This window comes from Gekko japonicus, unplaced genomic scaffold, assembly GCF_001447785.1.
Source record: "Gekko japonicus isolate JY-2015 unplaced genomic scaffold, Gekko_japonicus_V1.1 scaffold204, whole genome shotgun sequence".
Classification (NCBI taxonomy): Eukaryota; Metazoa; Chordata; class Lepidosauria; order Squamata; family Gekkonidae; genus Gekko; species Gekko japonicus.
The window spans coordinates 182,985-200,096 of NW_015159716.1; the positions used below are offsets into that span (position 1 = coordinate 182,985).

Below are 17,112 nucleotides of genomic sequence, written 5' to 3' on the forward strand. Positions count from 1 at the left end.
CCCCCCCATTTCCCCCTCCCACTATTTTCTTCTGATTTGCACTGGTTTCATATTCAAGCTTTCCTACCTGCTGCCCAGATGACTACAGCTACGGGCACACAGGCAGAAGAAAGAGGCCATGCCACTCAGCACCATTAGCTTTCTACAACGTACCCAGACATCAGGGGGAGATGCTCCTTTGCTACAGGCTCTGCCGCTGCCACCACGGCCACCGGCACCTCCCCCTTCCACGGCCAGAGGCAGCTTGCAGTCCTCTCTCTTGCTTGTACTCCCCCACCCCACCCCACCCAGAGCCCCCAGCACCTGGCCCTTTGCCGTTCCAGCATCACTCCCCCACAAGCTGCTGCTGGAAGGAATGGTAGGCTAATTTCTGTTCTGCCCTAAGAAAGGCCCGTCTGCGTCTTCACCCCTGACCCGGGGAGTCTGTATGGATGGATGCTGCCTCCTCCCCCTCGGTGTGAGTAGTGCTGTGAGTTGGAAAGTGCTGCCGCTCTGGAGCTCTGATAGAGAGCCGTTTGCCCAGAACTGGGAGGGTTGATAGTCCGCAAGTCCGACTGAGAGGGCCTAGACGAAGAAGTGCAGCCGGCAGTTCCCGCACAGGGGTGAGACCCTGGTTCGGAGGGGGGCAAACAGTCTGCAGCGGCGGTCTGGGCAGAACTCGGAGTAGCTGCTGCTGGACAGCCCTTCTTCAGGACGCCACCGCTAGAGTGCTGCTGGCTGCTGTAATACCCAGAATTCCCTGTAAACAGAGCTGAGGAGTCCGTGGAGACTGAGGGGGTGGAGGAAGTGGAGGATTCCGAGGAACCGTGAGAAGGAAGGTGTCCTGTTCTCTGCGACTGAGACCGGTAACTGTACCCAGGTGATGCAATGGGATGTCCTCGGTAAGGGGAGGAGCTCTGGAGGAGAGCCTGAGACTCCGCTCGGGGGCTATCGGATTGCAAGAGCTGAAAAGGAAGAGAGACAGAAGCCACAAATCAATACGGCTCCATCAGACACTCCCCCCCCCCCCCCCCACCCCTTCTTTTTGAGACAGGATGCATGGCCTCGGAACCAGAGACAGCAAACTGCAAGCAGACCGTGACATATAGGGGACCTGGCCTCCCATACCTGGTAGCTATACCGAGAAGGACTGTAAACAGCTGGTCCCTTGAGGGCAGAGCCGAGGGAGTCGGTTGTTTCGGCTTCCACTGTATCTAGAAGGCAGGACAGGCAGACACATGAGAAAAGCATGGTCCTGGAACAGGAGGGAAAGTGTACTAAAGCCAGGATAAAGGGAGAGACACCCAACCCCCCCAAAAGTGAGTCAAGAAGACCAGGAACCCTAAGGCTGAAAAACAGTGTCTTCCCTGAACATTTCTGTTTTGCACTTTCTTCAAAATGCTAGAGGGCAGGATGGGGTGACCACCTCAGGCAGGCCGTTCCACAAGGTGAGGGACCACATCAGAGAAATGTGTGTGAATGGGCAGTTGGCTGATCGTACCTATTTGCAGTGTGGCACCTTCTGAAGGCTTTGCTCAGGCTTGCCTCCACAGCATGGCTTAAGTGATGTGATGCAAGCCTGCTCAGAACTGGGGCTAGCACCAACCCTCCACGGGGAAGCCAGCAGACTTTGTCTTCCCAAGGACAGCCGCTAACAGCGATCCGATCAGACCGAGAAGGAAAAAAGGTCTTTCCAACGCGGTGGTAAGAAAGGAACTGGCGGGATGTCCGCACCCACCCCCTCTGGGCATGCACGGTGGGGTTCCTGCGCATACCCTGGGGGCTGGGGGCGAAAATCCGTTAAAAGAGCTTGCTACAGCACCGATTGATCCAGCGTGTGCACACTGAATCCCACTGGTGTGAAGCACAGAGACCACGACGAAGATCTGGGGCTTCCTAAGAAACTGACAGCCCTGAGCACCAACCCTCCACAGGGAAGCCAGCAGACTTTGTCTTCCCAAGGACAGCCACTCACTTGCCACAGCCCCCGGGGCATTCCCACTTACCTGCTTCTCTCTCCCCTAGGCTTTCGCGGGTGGGTGAAGGCTCCCCTCTCTGACATATCTTGGCGCTGCTACGTAAAACCTTTTCCAGAATGCCACGGCCTTCGCGGAGCCGCTCCACCGAGGTAGGCACCATCCTACAACAGGGTAAGGATGGGAATGAAGCAGAGGACAGTGACCTGATCTCCTCCCCTGCCTTACGAATACAAGAAGGCTCCATTTCTAAGGCCCTTCAAACACCCGCAGCAGCAAAGCAACAAATTCCAGAAGGCTTCTTCTAGTCTGGAGGGGACTGTCCCTATTTCTTTCCACGGAGAGCATACATATTCTACGGTTGTACAATATAAACCTTACTAAGATTTGGGCACAGGCTACTTTTTGCACCCTAGCTACTGTCTGAGAGACAAACTGCCTTGTTTATTTTTAGGGCAGAACAGGGCGCCGGCCTCTTAACTAGGTGGAGATTTCCTAGAAGTGAACAGAAAATGCATCAAAAGGGTAGCACCACAGCCAACCTCTAGCCATTACTGGGAGAACAGATGGCAATTACCCTGAAATAAAGGTCCCAGCATGTGCACAAGCTCCTGTCAATGGCACTCATGTGAGGCCCGTCCAACTAAATCACAGCCCACCTTGATGAACTAAATTCTTGGAAACGGTTCTAGTTGCGGGGGGGGCATACAAGGTGGCCTCAAGTTCACATACAAGCAGTAGGGGCAGAAACACAAAAGGTTCTGCAACTGAAATTCACCACAATCTGCTCACCAAGGCAATTTCAAATTAGAAATGACTTATTTCTTACATCTTATTAGGTACAATACAGATTCTGCAGTTGACAAATTAAAGCTCACTGAGGTGACTTCATGCTACAGTGATAAAACAGGAACAAACGTGACTTGCTTCTCACGGTTCCTGCGGCAATGATGGAGACGCAGCTTGCAGAGCATTCTGCACACATTAGAAATGTTATGCTACTTATGAAAACATGGTTTCAGTACAGACGGAGAATTACATTTCTGATCCAACTGACCAACCCATGGCTTGATCTTAGCGTTTGGTACTTCCGAGCCTACTCGTGTGGCAGAATTCCACATTTCATCAGCAGGATTATGTGCTTCATCCTTCCCCCACACTGAATTTCCATCATCAGCCTTTAAAAATTGGACAAACTGGACATAGGCCCATATCCCACTGAAGTGAGGGGGGGGGGAGAGAAAGGGCAGAGTTCACAGCTCACAGAGGTAAGCAAGGATGTGGGAGGGGTGAATTGCACACCATCACGGCTGCTACTGTTTGGCTGGAGAAACAGTTCTCTTGCAAGAGGGTTAACAGGGTAGCAGCACTTCTGTTTAGCCTGTTAGGGTAGTTTCGTGACAACTGAACAAGACAGACTTTTAAAAAAATCAACATTGTGGGTAGATAGTGCAGAATGTAGCAGAGTTCTGGATGCTCCTGTTTTAACTATGCCATGCAACCTGAAGTTCCCAGTACACAGTGTGTGGAGTAGTAAAGATCAGTTAGTTAAATGGAATGGAGGTGGGGAGAAGCCCGCAGGATGGAACTTAAATACAAATGCTTAGTACTCCAACCCCAACTTCCTCAAAAATGCTCACTGGACAGGAGAGACAAAACGCTTGACCAACGTCTTATCACAGAGATCGCAGCAACCTGTTAAATTTGCAAGCAGCACAGCCTTTAGAACGGAGGAACTCTCAGGAACAGAAGATGGCTTTTCCCCTCCAGAGACTCAGATGCAGGGCTAAATGCTCACCATCTACTGCTGATGCTCTCCTGGGATTTGCTGTGTGTGGTCCCCCTTGGTTCAGGTGGGCTGACATCCTCTAGATGAGACAGGGAGGAATGTGAGGGGGAGAAGCTGTGTTGTGGCGAGGACAGAGCTCGGCTCCCGGGGCCTTGCACGACACCAGCATCCACATCGGCTCCAGAGCAGCTGCTACCCAGCCGAGTTGGTGTCCCCGTGCATCGAATAGAATCCCCGCCTTCCTTGGCTTCTTGCTTTCGTTTGCGGTACTCCAGCAGAGATACCTACAAGAGGGCAAAAAAACACCTTCAGCCTAGCAGAGTCAGAGCAAGGAATAGCTGACAAGTCAAGAGACTGGATACAGTGGGTCCCCCCCCCCAGTCATTCACAGAGCGGGGGATACATTCCCCACCCTCACCCCCACTATGAGAAACTGGACTGATTCATGAATTAAAAGAGAGCATCCCTCCCAAAGTACTCTGCATATTGTACAATTCTTGGGCTTTCTACGCAAGCAAGAAATAGGCTCTGAGCCCGGGATGAGCAAAAACCAGTAAGCCTGATGAGGCTGTAACTTGACGGCACTCTCCGCCACAAATGCCTCTTTGGCCAGTTTGGTGTAGTGGTTAAGTGCGCGGACTCTAATCTGGGAGAACCAGGTTTGATTCCCCACTCCTCCACTTGCACCTGGCTGGATGACCTTGGGCAAGCTGTAATTCTGATAAGTGCTGTTCTTGGGAAAAGAGCAGTTTCTGTCAGAGCTCTCAGCCCCACCCACCTCACAGGGTGTCTGTTGTGGGGAGGGGAAAGGAAAGGAGTTTGTAAGCCACTCTGAGACACCTTTGGGTAGTGAAGGGCGGGGTATAAATCCAATCTCTTCTCTTCTTCTTCTTAAGGCAAGGCACTAACCACTACATTCCTTTTGAGCCAAGAGGCAACAGTACATCTACTTTCCTCCTGTCCCTAACCTGAGAGATGTCTCAAGCAGCTCTGCCTATCCAGTTGGGGGTAGGAACTACAAGTTTCTCAGCTTCTTAAAGCTGCATCCTCTCATACTGAGTTTCTCCTCGTGCACCTTGAGGACCCCTCTGGACCATTTCACTTATCCTGGATACTTGCCTTCTTCCTCTGTGGTGGGTTCTGCGGGGTGGATTTTTCACAAGCCCTCTCGCCACAGGGGGCCATGGATCCATGTGCTGCCTCTTTAAGAAGTGCCTGCTCGTGTCTGCCGAAATACCCCTCCTCTGCAGGAGAACTGCAGCAACCCCTCTCTGGATTGAGAGGCTTCCCATCAGCCATCTGGGGAGATTCTCGTAACAATCCGTCCGCCCGGGGCATGGCATTCAAAGGGGAGAAGGCGTACATTAAGTTAAACTCTGTCCGGAAAGCTTGGTCAGAGCTCCTTAGCAGCGTCTGGGCTTCCCCACTCTTCCCAGGGAAGCTGGTCTCTGAAGGCTGGGAGGCTGGATCCGAATGCCCTGGAGGGAGCAGCGGCGGTCTCTCTGGGCAGCTGTTGGCGCTGGCTTCTAGGTATCCCGGCTTCGTCATGTCAAGGTCCGCCCTGAGACAGAGCTAGAATAGCCAAGAAGGGTATTGGGGGGAAGGGAGAGGACATTGAACAGGGCAGAGGACCGGGTGAAAGGGGCAGACAGAGAAATCCTTTAAGTCAGGAAAGACCCCCTTTCCCCAAAGACAGCACACACTGCTCCTCACATCTTCCCACCCCCCACCCCCCCGCACCCCACTGCAGCCCCTTCCTGTCTTGCTTGGCTCTTCTCCCTGCTTGTTGTTCTAGCTACACAGCTGGCTTTCTTCCTCTAATGCTGCAGACTTTCTGGAGGCAACTTAGATGAGAAGGCCCCCCCCTCCCCTCCCTTCTGGATGGATGTTGCTGGTGCTCAAAACGAACACCGGTGTATTTTCATAGTCACCATTTAACATATAATGTCACAACCATTTCAATAAAAGGTGAAGAATCAACAACAAAAAAAAAGGTTAAAGGCAAGCAAGGACACCACACACCAAGTACTCTTGTTAGCCAGCCAAACACTTCATAAAACTACTGCAGTCACACAGGGCACTCTCTCTCCCTCACTGCACAACAGCTGGAAATCACTTCTCTTAAGAAATGGATCAACGAGTCCTCATGGTCCAGTTTACTAAGTAGTGCAGGAGCTCTGTGTGTGTGTGTGTGTGTGTGTTTGTGTATTATTACAAGAGAATGTTTTCAGCACATATGCACAAGGGCAAGGAGAGGAGATGGGTGGGATGTTTTTCATTCTATGCAGGTGGTGCTTTTTGCCTCATGGGCTGCTCACTACCCTTCTTGTTGTGTCCAGCACCTGGGCTCTGCATACATGCTACCATCCTAAGAACATAAAAAACATGCCTGCTGGATGAGGCCAACTTGTCCATCTTGTCCACCATTCTCTCTCTCCTACAGTGGCCAACCAGATGCCTCCAGGGAGCCCAAGCAGGCCAAGAGGACGGCAGCCCTTTTCTCCTGCCATCTCCCAGCAATTGGCATTCAGAAGGGCACTGCAGCCCGTATCCTAACACACTGCTCAGTCAGACTGGCAGTGGCTCTCCAGGGTCTCAGGCAGAGGTCTTTCACATCACCTACTGCCAGATCTTTTAACTGGAGATACTGGGGATTGAACCTGAGACCTTCTCCAGCTGAAGGATCCTCCTTCCAACTTAACTGATTCTTCCTCTGGCGAGAAGAGTCCTGTAAGTTGGAGGAAGACAACAAAATCCGCTGAGTGGAGTGGAATGGTACAGGCCACCGCCCCTAAACCTGGGAGGTTCCACTTAGCCATTATGGCTAGTAGCTGCTGACAGACCTATTTTCCATGAGGTTGTCTAGTTGTCCTTTGAAGCTATCTAAGCTTGTAGCATTCTGTCAAAAATTAATTATGCACTGTGTGAAACAATTCTGTTTTACCAGCTCTGAGTCTTTCGCAAAATTTCACTGGACTGACAGTTCCAGTTTCATGGGAAGGGCGGGGGGAATCCTCCACAGGGTGCTCGACACCACACATAATTTTATACACTGCTGGGGGAACAGTCGTGGGTCATGGGGTACTAGATTAGTACTAGGTACTCATGAGTACAGCGTGGGGGTCATCTAGGAGCATTGCCTGTTTTCACTGATTTGATTAGGTAGCTTGCAAACAAATGGCTGGATCCGGCAGAAAATTTCCACTAAGGAAGGGGGTGTGATTTTCGCCAATTCCCCCCTTCCCTTTGCAGACCTCCAACTGCCCCCCCATGCTGTTCCTGCAGACCGGATACCCAGGAGCAACACTCCAGGAGTCATTCGGTTGCAGTGGGGAGGCTGCTTCTCTCAGCAAAGACCTTCCACAGGATCCAAGCCAGTTTACGCAGCTACAATTAATGAAGTCGGGGGACCGGGGGGGGGGAGAGAAGCTGTGAATTTCCTGCATTGTTCAAGGGTTGGACTAGATGACCCTTAGGGTGCCTTCCACCCCTCTGTGTTTCTAAGCACTTGTCCTTTTCCAAACTAACCTCCTCTGGACAGTGAATCTATGTGGTTTTCAAAACCTTTATATCTTAGACTCCCCCCCCCCCCCAATATATAAATTTGTACCACAGGCACATAGTGTGTGGCTGACTAATCAATCACACTATGGCAACGAAGCTACCTGAAAGGCCTTTGTCAGCATCTTGCAGCTCTCAGCTTTTAACGTATGCGTTTTTCCAATGACAATGACAGGGCAGCATGGTCAAGGCTGCATCCAGACTTATGCCTTGCGAGTCCAGTAGGAACGTCCCTCCTCCACTCACTACTATGCTACTTTGTGGGGGGGTTATTTTTTTAAAAAAATGACTTCTAGTGCTCTGGAAGATTCCAGCACTTTGAGCGTCCAGCATACCTAGAAGAGTAACTACTATCCCTCCTCTCCTCTTTGAAACATTCGTGCTCAGGCCTATCAGCCTTCTGTGGATTGTAAAAAGAATTTGCTATCTGGTGTACTATTTTAACGGCATTTCTGGTAACCCTAAGCGTCTACCACTTAACGACTCAGAAGTATGGAATCCTGTAAGCGGTTGCTGCAAAAGAAAAAAGAAAAAGAAATGCCCTGTGTGACTTCAGCACCTGAAGGCCACGTGGCCCAGGCCCTTTCCCTCTTGGCCTCCTATCATGTAACTCATTCATGCCTTTATCTTATGAAAATGTGTCCACTGCTTTTTCCATGGAATCTATGCCCAGTGTGGTCATAAGCCATCACAGAAATGGGGAAAAAACTCTGACTTGACACAAGGAAGAAGAGTATCTATATCGATCATATGCCCCAAATCATCTTCCCCATTGCTGTCCTCCTAAAGCCCCTGTACAACTTGCCTCAAACACTGAACGCTGCAAAAAACGAAAAGGTCAGATTTCCCATTTCACTTATTGATTTGACATCATTCATCTGAACACAGAATTTGTATCTTGAAGAATGTGGACTTTTGACACAGCAGGCGCTGGGCAGTCTATTTTTTTGCACAGGAACAAGGAGAAGGGTCTGGCCTGAACCGAAGATATACAAGCTCCTGGCCGGCCAACAATTAAGTGACTGGAGTTTTGATACCTGAGCTCACACTGGTTCAGTTTTTCTCTCCTTCCCCTTTCAGAAGGGTCACCTGACAAGATCTTTAATTTTCCACTCAATCTTCTTGACTATGGCTCCAAAGGAATCTGACTTGACTAGGCTCTCCCTCCCTCCCTCCCTCATCTACTTTTACTCTCCTCTGTAGCTCCCGCCACCCCCCCTCCCTCCAAGCACACACACACACAGACACATCACATATGCTCTCCGCCTCCAATTGAGATGGTGTGATGATAACTACCTCGGGCGACAGGGACTCGGGCCTATGCGCAGGGGAACTCTCAGGGGAAGATACGTTCTAGGAGGGAAAAGCATCTTGTTATTCATCTACTTTTTTCAAGTCAAGAAGCAAAATAAAATAAAGTAAAAAAAAAACAAGCATAGAGGTTAGCCATAGCTATTCTGGAAGACAGATGCTACCCTAAGAATGGCCTCAGTGATTAGAGGGAACTGAACACATTGTATGGTTTCTAGAGGCTGAGGGAGGTAGAAAGACAGGACAGGGTTGCTGTGCCTCATGCCACAACTTTAGTATCAAAACCAGAAGATGGCAAAGACGTTAGAAAGCAGCATACTGCCTTAAACTCTGAGTATGTCTGGGTCAAGGAAAGTTAGCCTGACAACATGAGAAACCCTAGAGTGAGCCACCACCACCGCCACCACCATCAACCATATGGCAGCAAAAAACCACTAGAGATGCCCCCTTGCCAGAAATGTTGCACAGGAGCCATGCCCTCCTCCTTCAAAATTGCTCTGCCATAACAGAGAAACAGGCATGGATCCGATACGCGAGACCGTGGTCTGTGTCCTTACACTAACTGGTCTCAAGAGAATCCCCAGGGCAATCGACCCCCTCATTGTGGCAAACCAACCTGAACCATAAATCATGTTTTTTGCTCTCTTTCCTGCAAACCAGGATCCTAAACCTGATTAAGTTAGGTTGGAAGGCTTGTCTGTACAAAAGAGAGCAAGACACACAGCTAGCTGTTTGAATGTAGTAACAAACTACATGTTTGCAACAAAAGCAAATGTCTAATTGGATCACTATGTGCCCACGGAAGGGAGGGAACATGTAAGCCTGAGGATACCCCAGCACTGTCCACACAGCTGTCAGCCATGGTTTGTTGCCATATCTGTTAGGGCTAGGGATGTTCTTCCTTGCCAAGCACAGGCTGAAGAAGGGGATCCCTTCCCTGTATGCCTGGAGGTAAACAGTGGCTCCACCCCAGATGGAGGATGCAGTTGTCAAGCCGTGAGAACGTCTGCCATCTGCTTGAGCTGGTAAAGCCACAGCAGGCAGCAGTCTGAGGTCTAAAACCAGTTGTGAGGAAAACGATTAAGTCCTGGTTCCCCTTATTTTGAGATGATCACGAAATGGTCACCTTGAAATGACCTGCTTGTAACAGCAAGGTCAGGGTTCATACACTATGAAGGTATCCTAGTGCACACACACACACATTTACCACAAAGCTCCCCATGGACACGCTCTTCCCTCTGGACATCCTCTCCAGGCTGATTCAGCTGAGCTAAACCTAGGGAAATCCCCTCTTTGTGTGGACATATTTCACTGGGCCCCCATTCCCTTTGGCCAGGAAAGGTAATTCTCTACATCTGGTTAAATAATGGACCCGGTTCAACCTCCATGGCAAGACAACTACGAATCATGAATGAATCTTCCCCAGGATCATGATTAGCATGCTGAGAAGTGCGTGCAAGAGTCCACGGTGGCAGCTGAAAGGGACGCGAAGACAACAGAAACAGAAATCTCATGAATGGGTGGAATGGAGCGAACAAGAAAAGCCCTGGCAAAGACGTGGAGGGGGAGTCTGACAAACGGCAAGACTTCTCTACAGACAGAAAAGGGGCACGAGGGGTGGGCAAGAGATTCAGTCACACACAATAGAAACAGGTCGCTTTCTTGCAGGGAACTGAAGCTTCTGCAGCCCAGGGCTTGCTACGACAGCACCTCTTAAATGACACAGACTCTGAGCAAAAAATTAAAAACAGGGGGGCCAACGTCCAATTTCAAGATACAAATTCTTAATCCCACACTACTGCTGCGTAGGATTGATGAGGTTAAGACACCCAGTTGCTGTTTCCTTTGCTGAGGAGGCCAACCCCATGACCTTTGATTTCTCCCAGCGCACTGAATCAGGCCCTCGCCGACACCAGTGTGTGCGTGGACAGGAGACGGCTAAGCAGGATAAGACCCAGTGAGACCCACAGACATTGGAATGCAATCAAGAAGTCCAGCCACATAAATAATAAATTCCTTAAGCAGATGATTAGTATCCTGGTGCTGTGTCAGATCACTCATGCAACCGGCTGCTACCAGGGCAGTGTATATGCCACAATTCAACTGGAGAGCTGGGGGGGGGGGGGGGGGGGGGGCAGGAGGCAGAGATTACAATATTGGTGGTATTAAGCCTCATATGAATCTGTTTTCATTTTTCCTCCAAAAAGGTAACTTTATAGCTTTTATGCCTCAGAATACATAGGCAATGCACAGAGAAATTTCAGCAGCCAAAGCTCTGGCTGAGTAAGGAAGTAATCCTGGAGATTTTTTTGACATCTTCTGGGCGTGGAACAGCGGTCACTGTGGGTGTGGCTTGGGGGAGGTATTTATGAATTGCCTGCATTGTGCAGGGGGTTTGACTAGATAACCCTGGAGATCCCTTCCAACTCTATGATTCTATGGTTCTCAGATCCCCAGGGGCCAGGACTTCCACACCATTGCACAGCTCCTTGCGCTTCCTTCTCTCCACCTCACTAGCCACAGCAGAATAAATTATGTAAAGCAGCTTTTAAAAACTCAGACTTAAAGTGCACAAATTTCCTTAAACTGCATAGTGAGAACTGCAGGATTTCACACAAGCTTGTGCAACTGTGCTGATATTCTCAAGCACAGAGAACTGAGACTCCAGGCTTGGGGGTCAGCCCAGTTGCCATCGGCACACACACTGGCTAAGAGCCAGTGGAGTGGGCAGAGTTTTGGAGTTAAATGGGAAGACCCGGTTTCAGACTTCCCCCAAATCCTCAAGCCTCACTGGGTGACTTGGGGCCAGTCATTATTTCTTAAGACTACCTTGAATGGCTGCTGTTTGGATAGGTGGGGGGAAAGAGTCCAAGCACAGATCCCAAGCTTTTTGAAGGGGAGGATGAAAATATAAAACACAAATAAGCAGGCATCTCAATGGTAAGGGCAGCAGCAGATCTAAGAATTTAACAGTCCACATTTTCCCAGTACTGAAACATCAGACAGAAAGCCCCTCGGGCACATGGGCAAGACACAATAAGAGAAGAAAATGGGATGCTTCAGAATGGAAGTGCTAGTGGCCTTCTCGTCTGGGAGGAAGCCCCAAAACGAAGACCACCACTGCACTCCACATCTGCCTTGAGTTCTAAAGGTGGCTGCAAGAAGAATGGGAAACAGTCAAATGAAGCTAGCACCACGTGGATGGAGAAATCCTGGGATGCAAGAAGGCCAATGTCAGTCAAAGCCTGGGGCGTGTGTATGACAGAAACAACCTCAAAGTTGGTATTCCCTTTGGATGCTACTATGGGGAAGGGGCCAAGAGCACACGTTGGTGCTAAGAGGACATGAGGGAGCAATGGTGCCCCCCCCCCCCATAGCCTATGACCCTTTGGCATAGCATAATACCTATCGACTGCATGGGATAGCAAAGGAGAGCCATGAGATAGCAAAGGATTCTCTCAGCCATTAGCCTAAGTGACCCTCCTAGGCAGTTTTGATGCATATGTCACAGGTGTGCAGGGTAACGCTTACCGCCACCACCACCCGCTTCCTGCCCCAGCTTACCTCAAACTGTAGTGGAGTATTGCAACGACTAGCTGACACGGAAGGAATCGGTGAGAAGATCACTCCGCAGCTGCTGCGACATTCCTCCTCGCCTGGCATAGATGAGGAGGACGTGGTGAGCTGTGGGCTCAGGGAGTCCAGGACCGAGGAGGGGGCAGGAGGCGGGGGAGTGACTGGAGACAGCGGCCTCAGTAACTTGGTCACACTCTGCTCCATCAGGTAGCGAGACTTCCACTTCTTCAAGGGGCTCAGTAAGTCTGAAATGTTACACAAGCCAGATGGTGAGCACTACCATTACACAGCCCTAAATCTACACTCAAGGGTTGCTCCCTCTAGATGAACCCTCAAAATTTCTACCTATGGCCCTGGCCCTTGAAGCACTGACACGCCCTCAGCGGAAAAGGAAATCTGTCTTCTGAGGAGGAGCAATACTGAAGCAAGGCAAGAACAAACATCTCAGCCCTGTCACAGGGTTGAAGAGACAGGCAAAGGGCTGGAGCCAGGGAAACAGTCCCGCCAAGGCTGGCCCAAAAGCAAAGAGAAGAAATGACTGCTCCAGGACCGTTACAGGGAGTGAAAAGTCCAGATCCCTTTGCATATTCAGACCAATCTTACAGCCCTCCCCCACCCCTAAAAGACAGGGTGACAGCCAAGATCCCAAAATCAACACTGATTCACTTGACCATGAACCTTTTTTTGATCTATCTGCCTTCCTGAGATAGGAGTTTGGTCTCCATTTTCCATGCACTCCTTCGGCAGATGGGAAATTGGGCATGGTTTCCCAGAAACATTGAATAAGAACGGAGAACTAAGCCAGCATGATTTAGTAACCTCCTGCATTAGTGCTTACACGAACCCCTAACAACAAGCCCTTCAGCAAGGTTCTTGTCTAACACAGCCTGGCCTGCTTTTTTGTATTCTTCTGCACCCAAGATTTTGAACCTATCCAGGATGCAAAGGAGTTCTCTGCTCTGTCCTTCCCATCCTACCCCGACCACAAATACTTTTCACTAATAGGTCCCCCGCAATCCCCCAAGTAAAACTCATGAAACAATTTCGCTATCTCTGATTCTATTGCCTTTGCAGCAGCATCCGCAGGACAACATTAAGTCTCCTGACAGCGTACAGAACAGTTCTTGCTAATAAGATCCAAAAGGACCACTGTATCTTCCCTTCCACTGGAAGGCTCCTATCCTTCACAGACACAAAGTAGCGCCTTAAACAAAACCAACTTTTCTAGAGCTCTATAGGTACCCACAAAAGTTATAACACTTTTTAAGCACAGATACTCTATGCCCAATGAAGTTCTTTAGATGCTCTCTAAGATCATGGGATCAGATCCAGTCACATGTTAGGTCCACCAGCTGTGTTGGAGCTACTCATCAATAAGCAACTCCCATATCATTAGGAGAACACTTAAAGGACACTTCAGTTGGCCCATATTTCAATTACTTGTTTTCTTTAAAAAAAACAAAAAAAACCCTCTGTTCTTCTCTGAACACTGCGAACCCATTATTCCAATTGAGCTTGCGCTGCTCCAGTGTATCTACTGAATATACCCTCACCCCTCTTCCTCACAATTCAAACTCACAACCAGTGGAAGCCCTAAGGTATGCTGAGTGGAGAGTACTCCAACCAAATTTCTAATCCTGTCACTACCCATTTCATCAACTGCTCCAAGTATTCCACCTGAAATGGTGACTTCTCTCTGCAAACGTAGCATCCTTTGCAAAGACACCTAGTTCTCCCGCTTTTCAGGACATGTGATTCCCACCACCCAGCCATGGGATGAGTTATTTCCCATATCTTCATCCTATCTACAACAGACTTCACAAAACAACCTTAGAAGAGCATCCTTAGAAGTCAGATGCCCGTGTGCGGTCTTTTGAAAGGCAATTCTTCACTTTTGACTCAAAGCCATCAACCCCAAATTGACAGATGTCTCTTAAGAAAGAACCATGGAGACTTCTAAGCTTTTTGCTCACTCGGAATTGTAAGCTTGTCCAGAGCTAGTGCTTTGTCCACTTTTGGTGCCTCTAACCTTTGTGTAACAAACAGTAATCTGTACACTGCCTAGGGCCTCGTCTGTCGTCCTTGGAAAACTGATCCCTGACTTGGATAGATCGCCACCCTCTTCCTCTGCAAAGACAGATGCAAAGTTACTATTTTTAAAACTCAGCCTTTTGCTTTGCTCACAGATGTGTGCTGCGGAGTGGCTGCTTTGTCACCAGTGGCCACCTCTTTAACCAATTGTCTCCTCAGCAAGTGTTAAAGATACGAGAAAGTTCCTAAGCAAAAGGGGCACTGGTTGCTCATACAGCACATGGGGTGGGGAAGCGGAGGTGCGGGTGTTAAGGAGCCTCAAAAGGGACAGGTCTTGGAGGCACAGAGGACGCCTCTCTTTAAGCATTTACATTAATCCAGCCTTGCTGATTCCCCCTCCCCACCACCAAAGGAGATGTCAGAATGAGCAGCCACTCAGCAGAAGGAATTCCACTCATGCAGCCTGTACACTTTTGCCGCTCCTCTCCCTTGACTCCCCCCCCCCCAAAAAACAGCACACTAAGAATAGAGCTGAAATATGCAAGAGCTGCTACAGGGCCAAGCCAATGAAGGGCAGGAGTGTGAAAGGGAAATGATGGCACTTCTAAGCTCTCACCCACAGCAAAACAGGAAATGGCTTCAAGTGCAAACTCACTTGCAGTATTTGCTCCTACTGCTGCTCACCAATACGGTTTCAAGACTCTTATCTGAACTGGCATATACAGGTGGGGCAAAGTTAAACAGATAGGGGTGTTTACTATAGATTACGTTTCACTTTTTAAAAACACGTTCCTCAGAACAGTGTGAGACAGAAATAAGCACCCCACACCAAAGCACTGGCGAGGGGCAGAGGCTGCTCAACCAACCTGTGTTCTCTTTGCAAATGCCAGAAGTGCTGCTGCTCTCATTACTTTGGTATAGACACTGGACTCTGTTCTCCTGGGAAGGGGCTGAGGTCTGAGTCATTCCTTCTTCCAGAGCTTGCTTCATCCAGCGCTGTAACAACAAAACTTGCTCAATGCACAGGCTCCCTTCCAGTTTCCACCTGCATCAGTCAATACCCACTCAGGGCTGGGGAAGGGGGTGGTATGCTTTTATCTCGATTCAGTTTATAGGCAATGCTGTTTACAGCCTCCACTCAAATCGAATTCTGCATCCCCAAAAAACCAAACTTTTAAGCAAATACTCTTACTTTGCATGAGGATGCTCAATTTGCCTGCTTCAGGTTGAACCCATATTTTACTAGCACAAATGTGGACATTTTTAAGGCAAGCTATAGCTTGACACCGAGAGGAAGAGAAACAGGCTAATGACTAAGGGAGTCTGGCAAGCAATTATGAGATTGGGAAAAGTAACCACTGCAGGCTGCCGTGAGTGCGCGCGCACGTGTGTGTGTGTGTGTGTGTGTGTGTGTGTGTGTGTGGGGAATGGCTCTATTCCTCCCAAACACTAAGCCACTGAACTAAGAGAACTAGAAACTTCTTTAAATCAGTTTTGATGCTTGTATCATACACAGCACATTCTGTATCAGGGCACCAGTACTTTTGTTCATGGAACTGCCAAGATGACTGTTACCCCTCGCTTTGGGCTCAAGTGGTTGCACTTCATACGCACTCTGTAAAACTGGACCAGAAAGCTGCCTTGACTGGCTCTAATGGGACACATGACAAAGCAAACATCCAGTCTTGATCGCTTTGCCACAAAACCAATGGAGGTTAGCTGGCCGAAAGTTCACACCGGGAAGTGAGCCTAATTTAGGTCCCAAGTTAGCCAAGGGAGTGTACTAATTACAGCTCCACCTGCTGAGTCACAGACAAATATGCCAGAGAAAGTTGCTTAACTGTGTAAAAGGAAATATCTGGGGCTCATTCCTGGCAGCAGCATAGCATGAAACACAGTCAACGAACCATATATAATCACAGTGTGAAAATTTAAGTATGTCCAAGAGAGACATCAGATCCCCTGCTCTCTCAGGCTCACCGTACATGTACAATCTGACACAAAAATTTAACCATTGACCATCTTCCATTTCTAGGATACACAAGTTTCTAGACCTCACATTCAGGAAGATTTGTAAATATATCAAGCAAGGCTTGGTGAGGACTCAATCAGGGCCAGTTTTGAACAGAAACTCCTGTGGTCCAAAGCCAGTATTATAATCCTCTGTCTAGTTTCTTGTCCAAAAAAGTGCTGTCCCCTTATACTGACAGTTCTCCCTCTTCCTCCACCTACCTCCGCTACTTCAAGTCCTTGCCAAAATGTGAATGAGACACCCAAATATTAATTATGTTACAAAGCTGTCACCTTATATCATGAGAACCACTTTGCTGACTTGCGTGAACGGGACAAACCAGGACACACTCACTCACTCCCTCTGATCTGCCGGAGGGATTATATTGCCACCAGGGTTTCCTTTAACAGCCAGGTGACTTGGGAAGTCTGGGAAAATGCACAGCAGATAGGGCGGCTCCTGAGCCCACAGACAATGGTTTGCAACTCTGAGCCCTCTGAACACCCACCGACCAACCCGGTGAATGAAGCTCTTTGTGAAGCATGGAACAAAGATATTTTAGACAGTCTCACCAGAGAAACAGATACGCTGAAGAACACATTTAAATATGTTTAGAGTCACACACCACCACCATTTGCTGACAAAGGAGCCAAGAATAAAACGCCTTCACATGCTTTAACAAGAAGCCTGGTTTACAACTAGAATCCCAAGCCTCTCTTCTGTAAGAAGACCAGAAGATCTGCATGCTCAGATCTAATCATTGGGCCACACAAAGCATTCCATGGAATAGCTATTTGTGAGAAGAGTGTGCATGTGCGTATAGCAAAGGTCTGCAATGTGGGAATAACATGCTAAAAACTGCCCCCCCCCCACATGTG

The 17,112-nt window shown here is 49.0% G+C and overlaps 1 protein-coding gene across 1 annotated transcript in view; it reads right to left on the bottom strand.

Moving 5' to 3' along the window:
• Positions 1-318: 318 nt before the first annotated feature.
• SETD5 (SET domain containing 5) overlaps positions 319-17,112 on the bottom strand; it is a 65,134-nt gene continuing 48,340 nt past the window's right edge. Inside the window, 8 exon segments of the mRNA XM_015416875.1 lie at positions 319-944; positions 1,108-1,193; positions 1,986-2,119; positions 3,754-4,028; positions 4,864-5,316; positions 8,602-8,658; positions 12,181-12,437; positions 15,090-15,219. Coding sequence (XP_015272361.1) covers positions 381-944; positions 1,108-1,193; positions 1,986-2,119; positions 3,754-4,028; positions 4,864-5,316; positions 8,602-8,658; positions 12,181-12,437; positions 15,090-15,219 — 1,956 coding nt within the window. The 3' untranslated portion in view covers positions 319-380.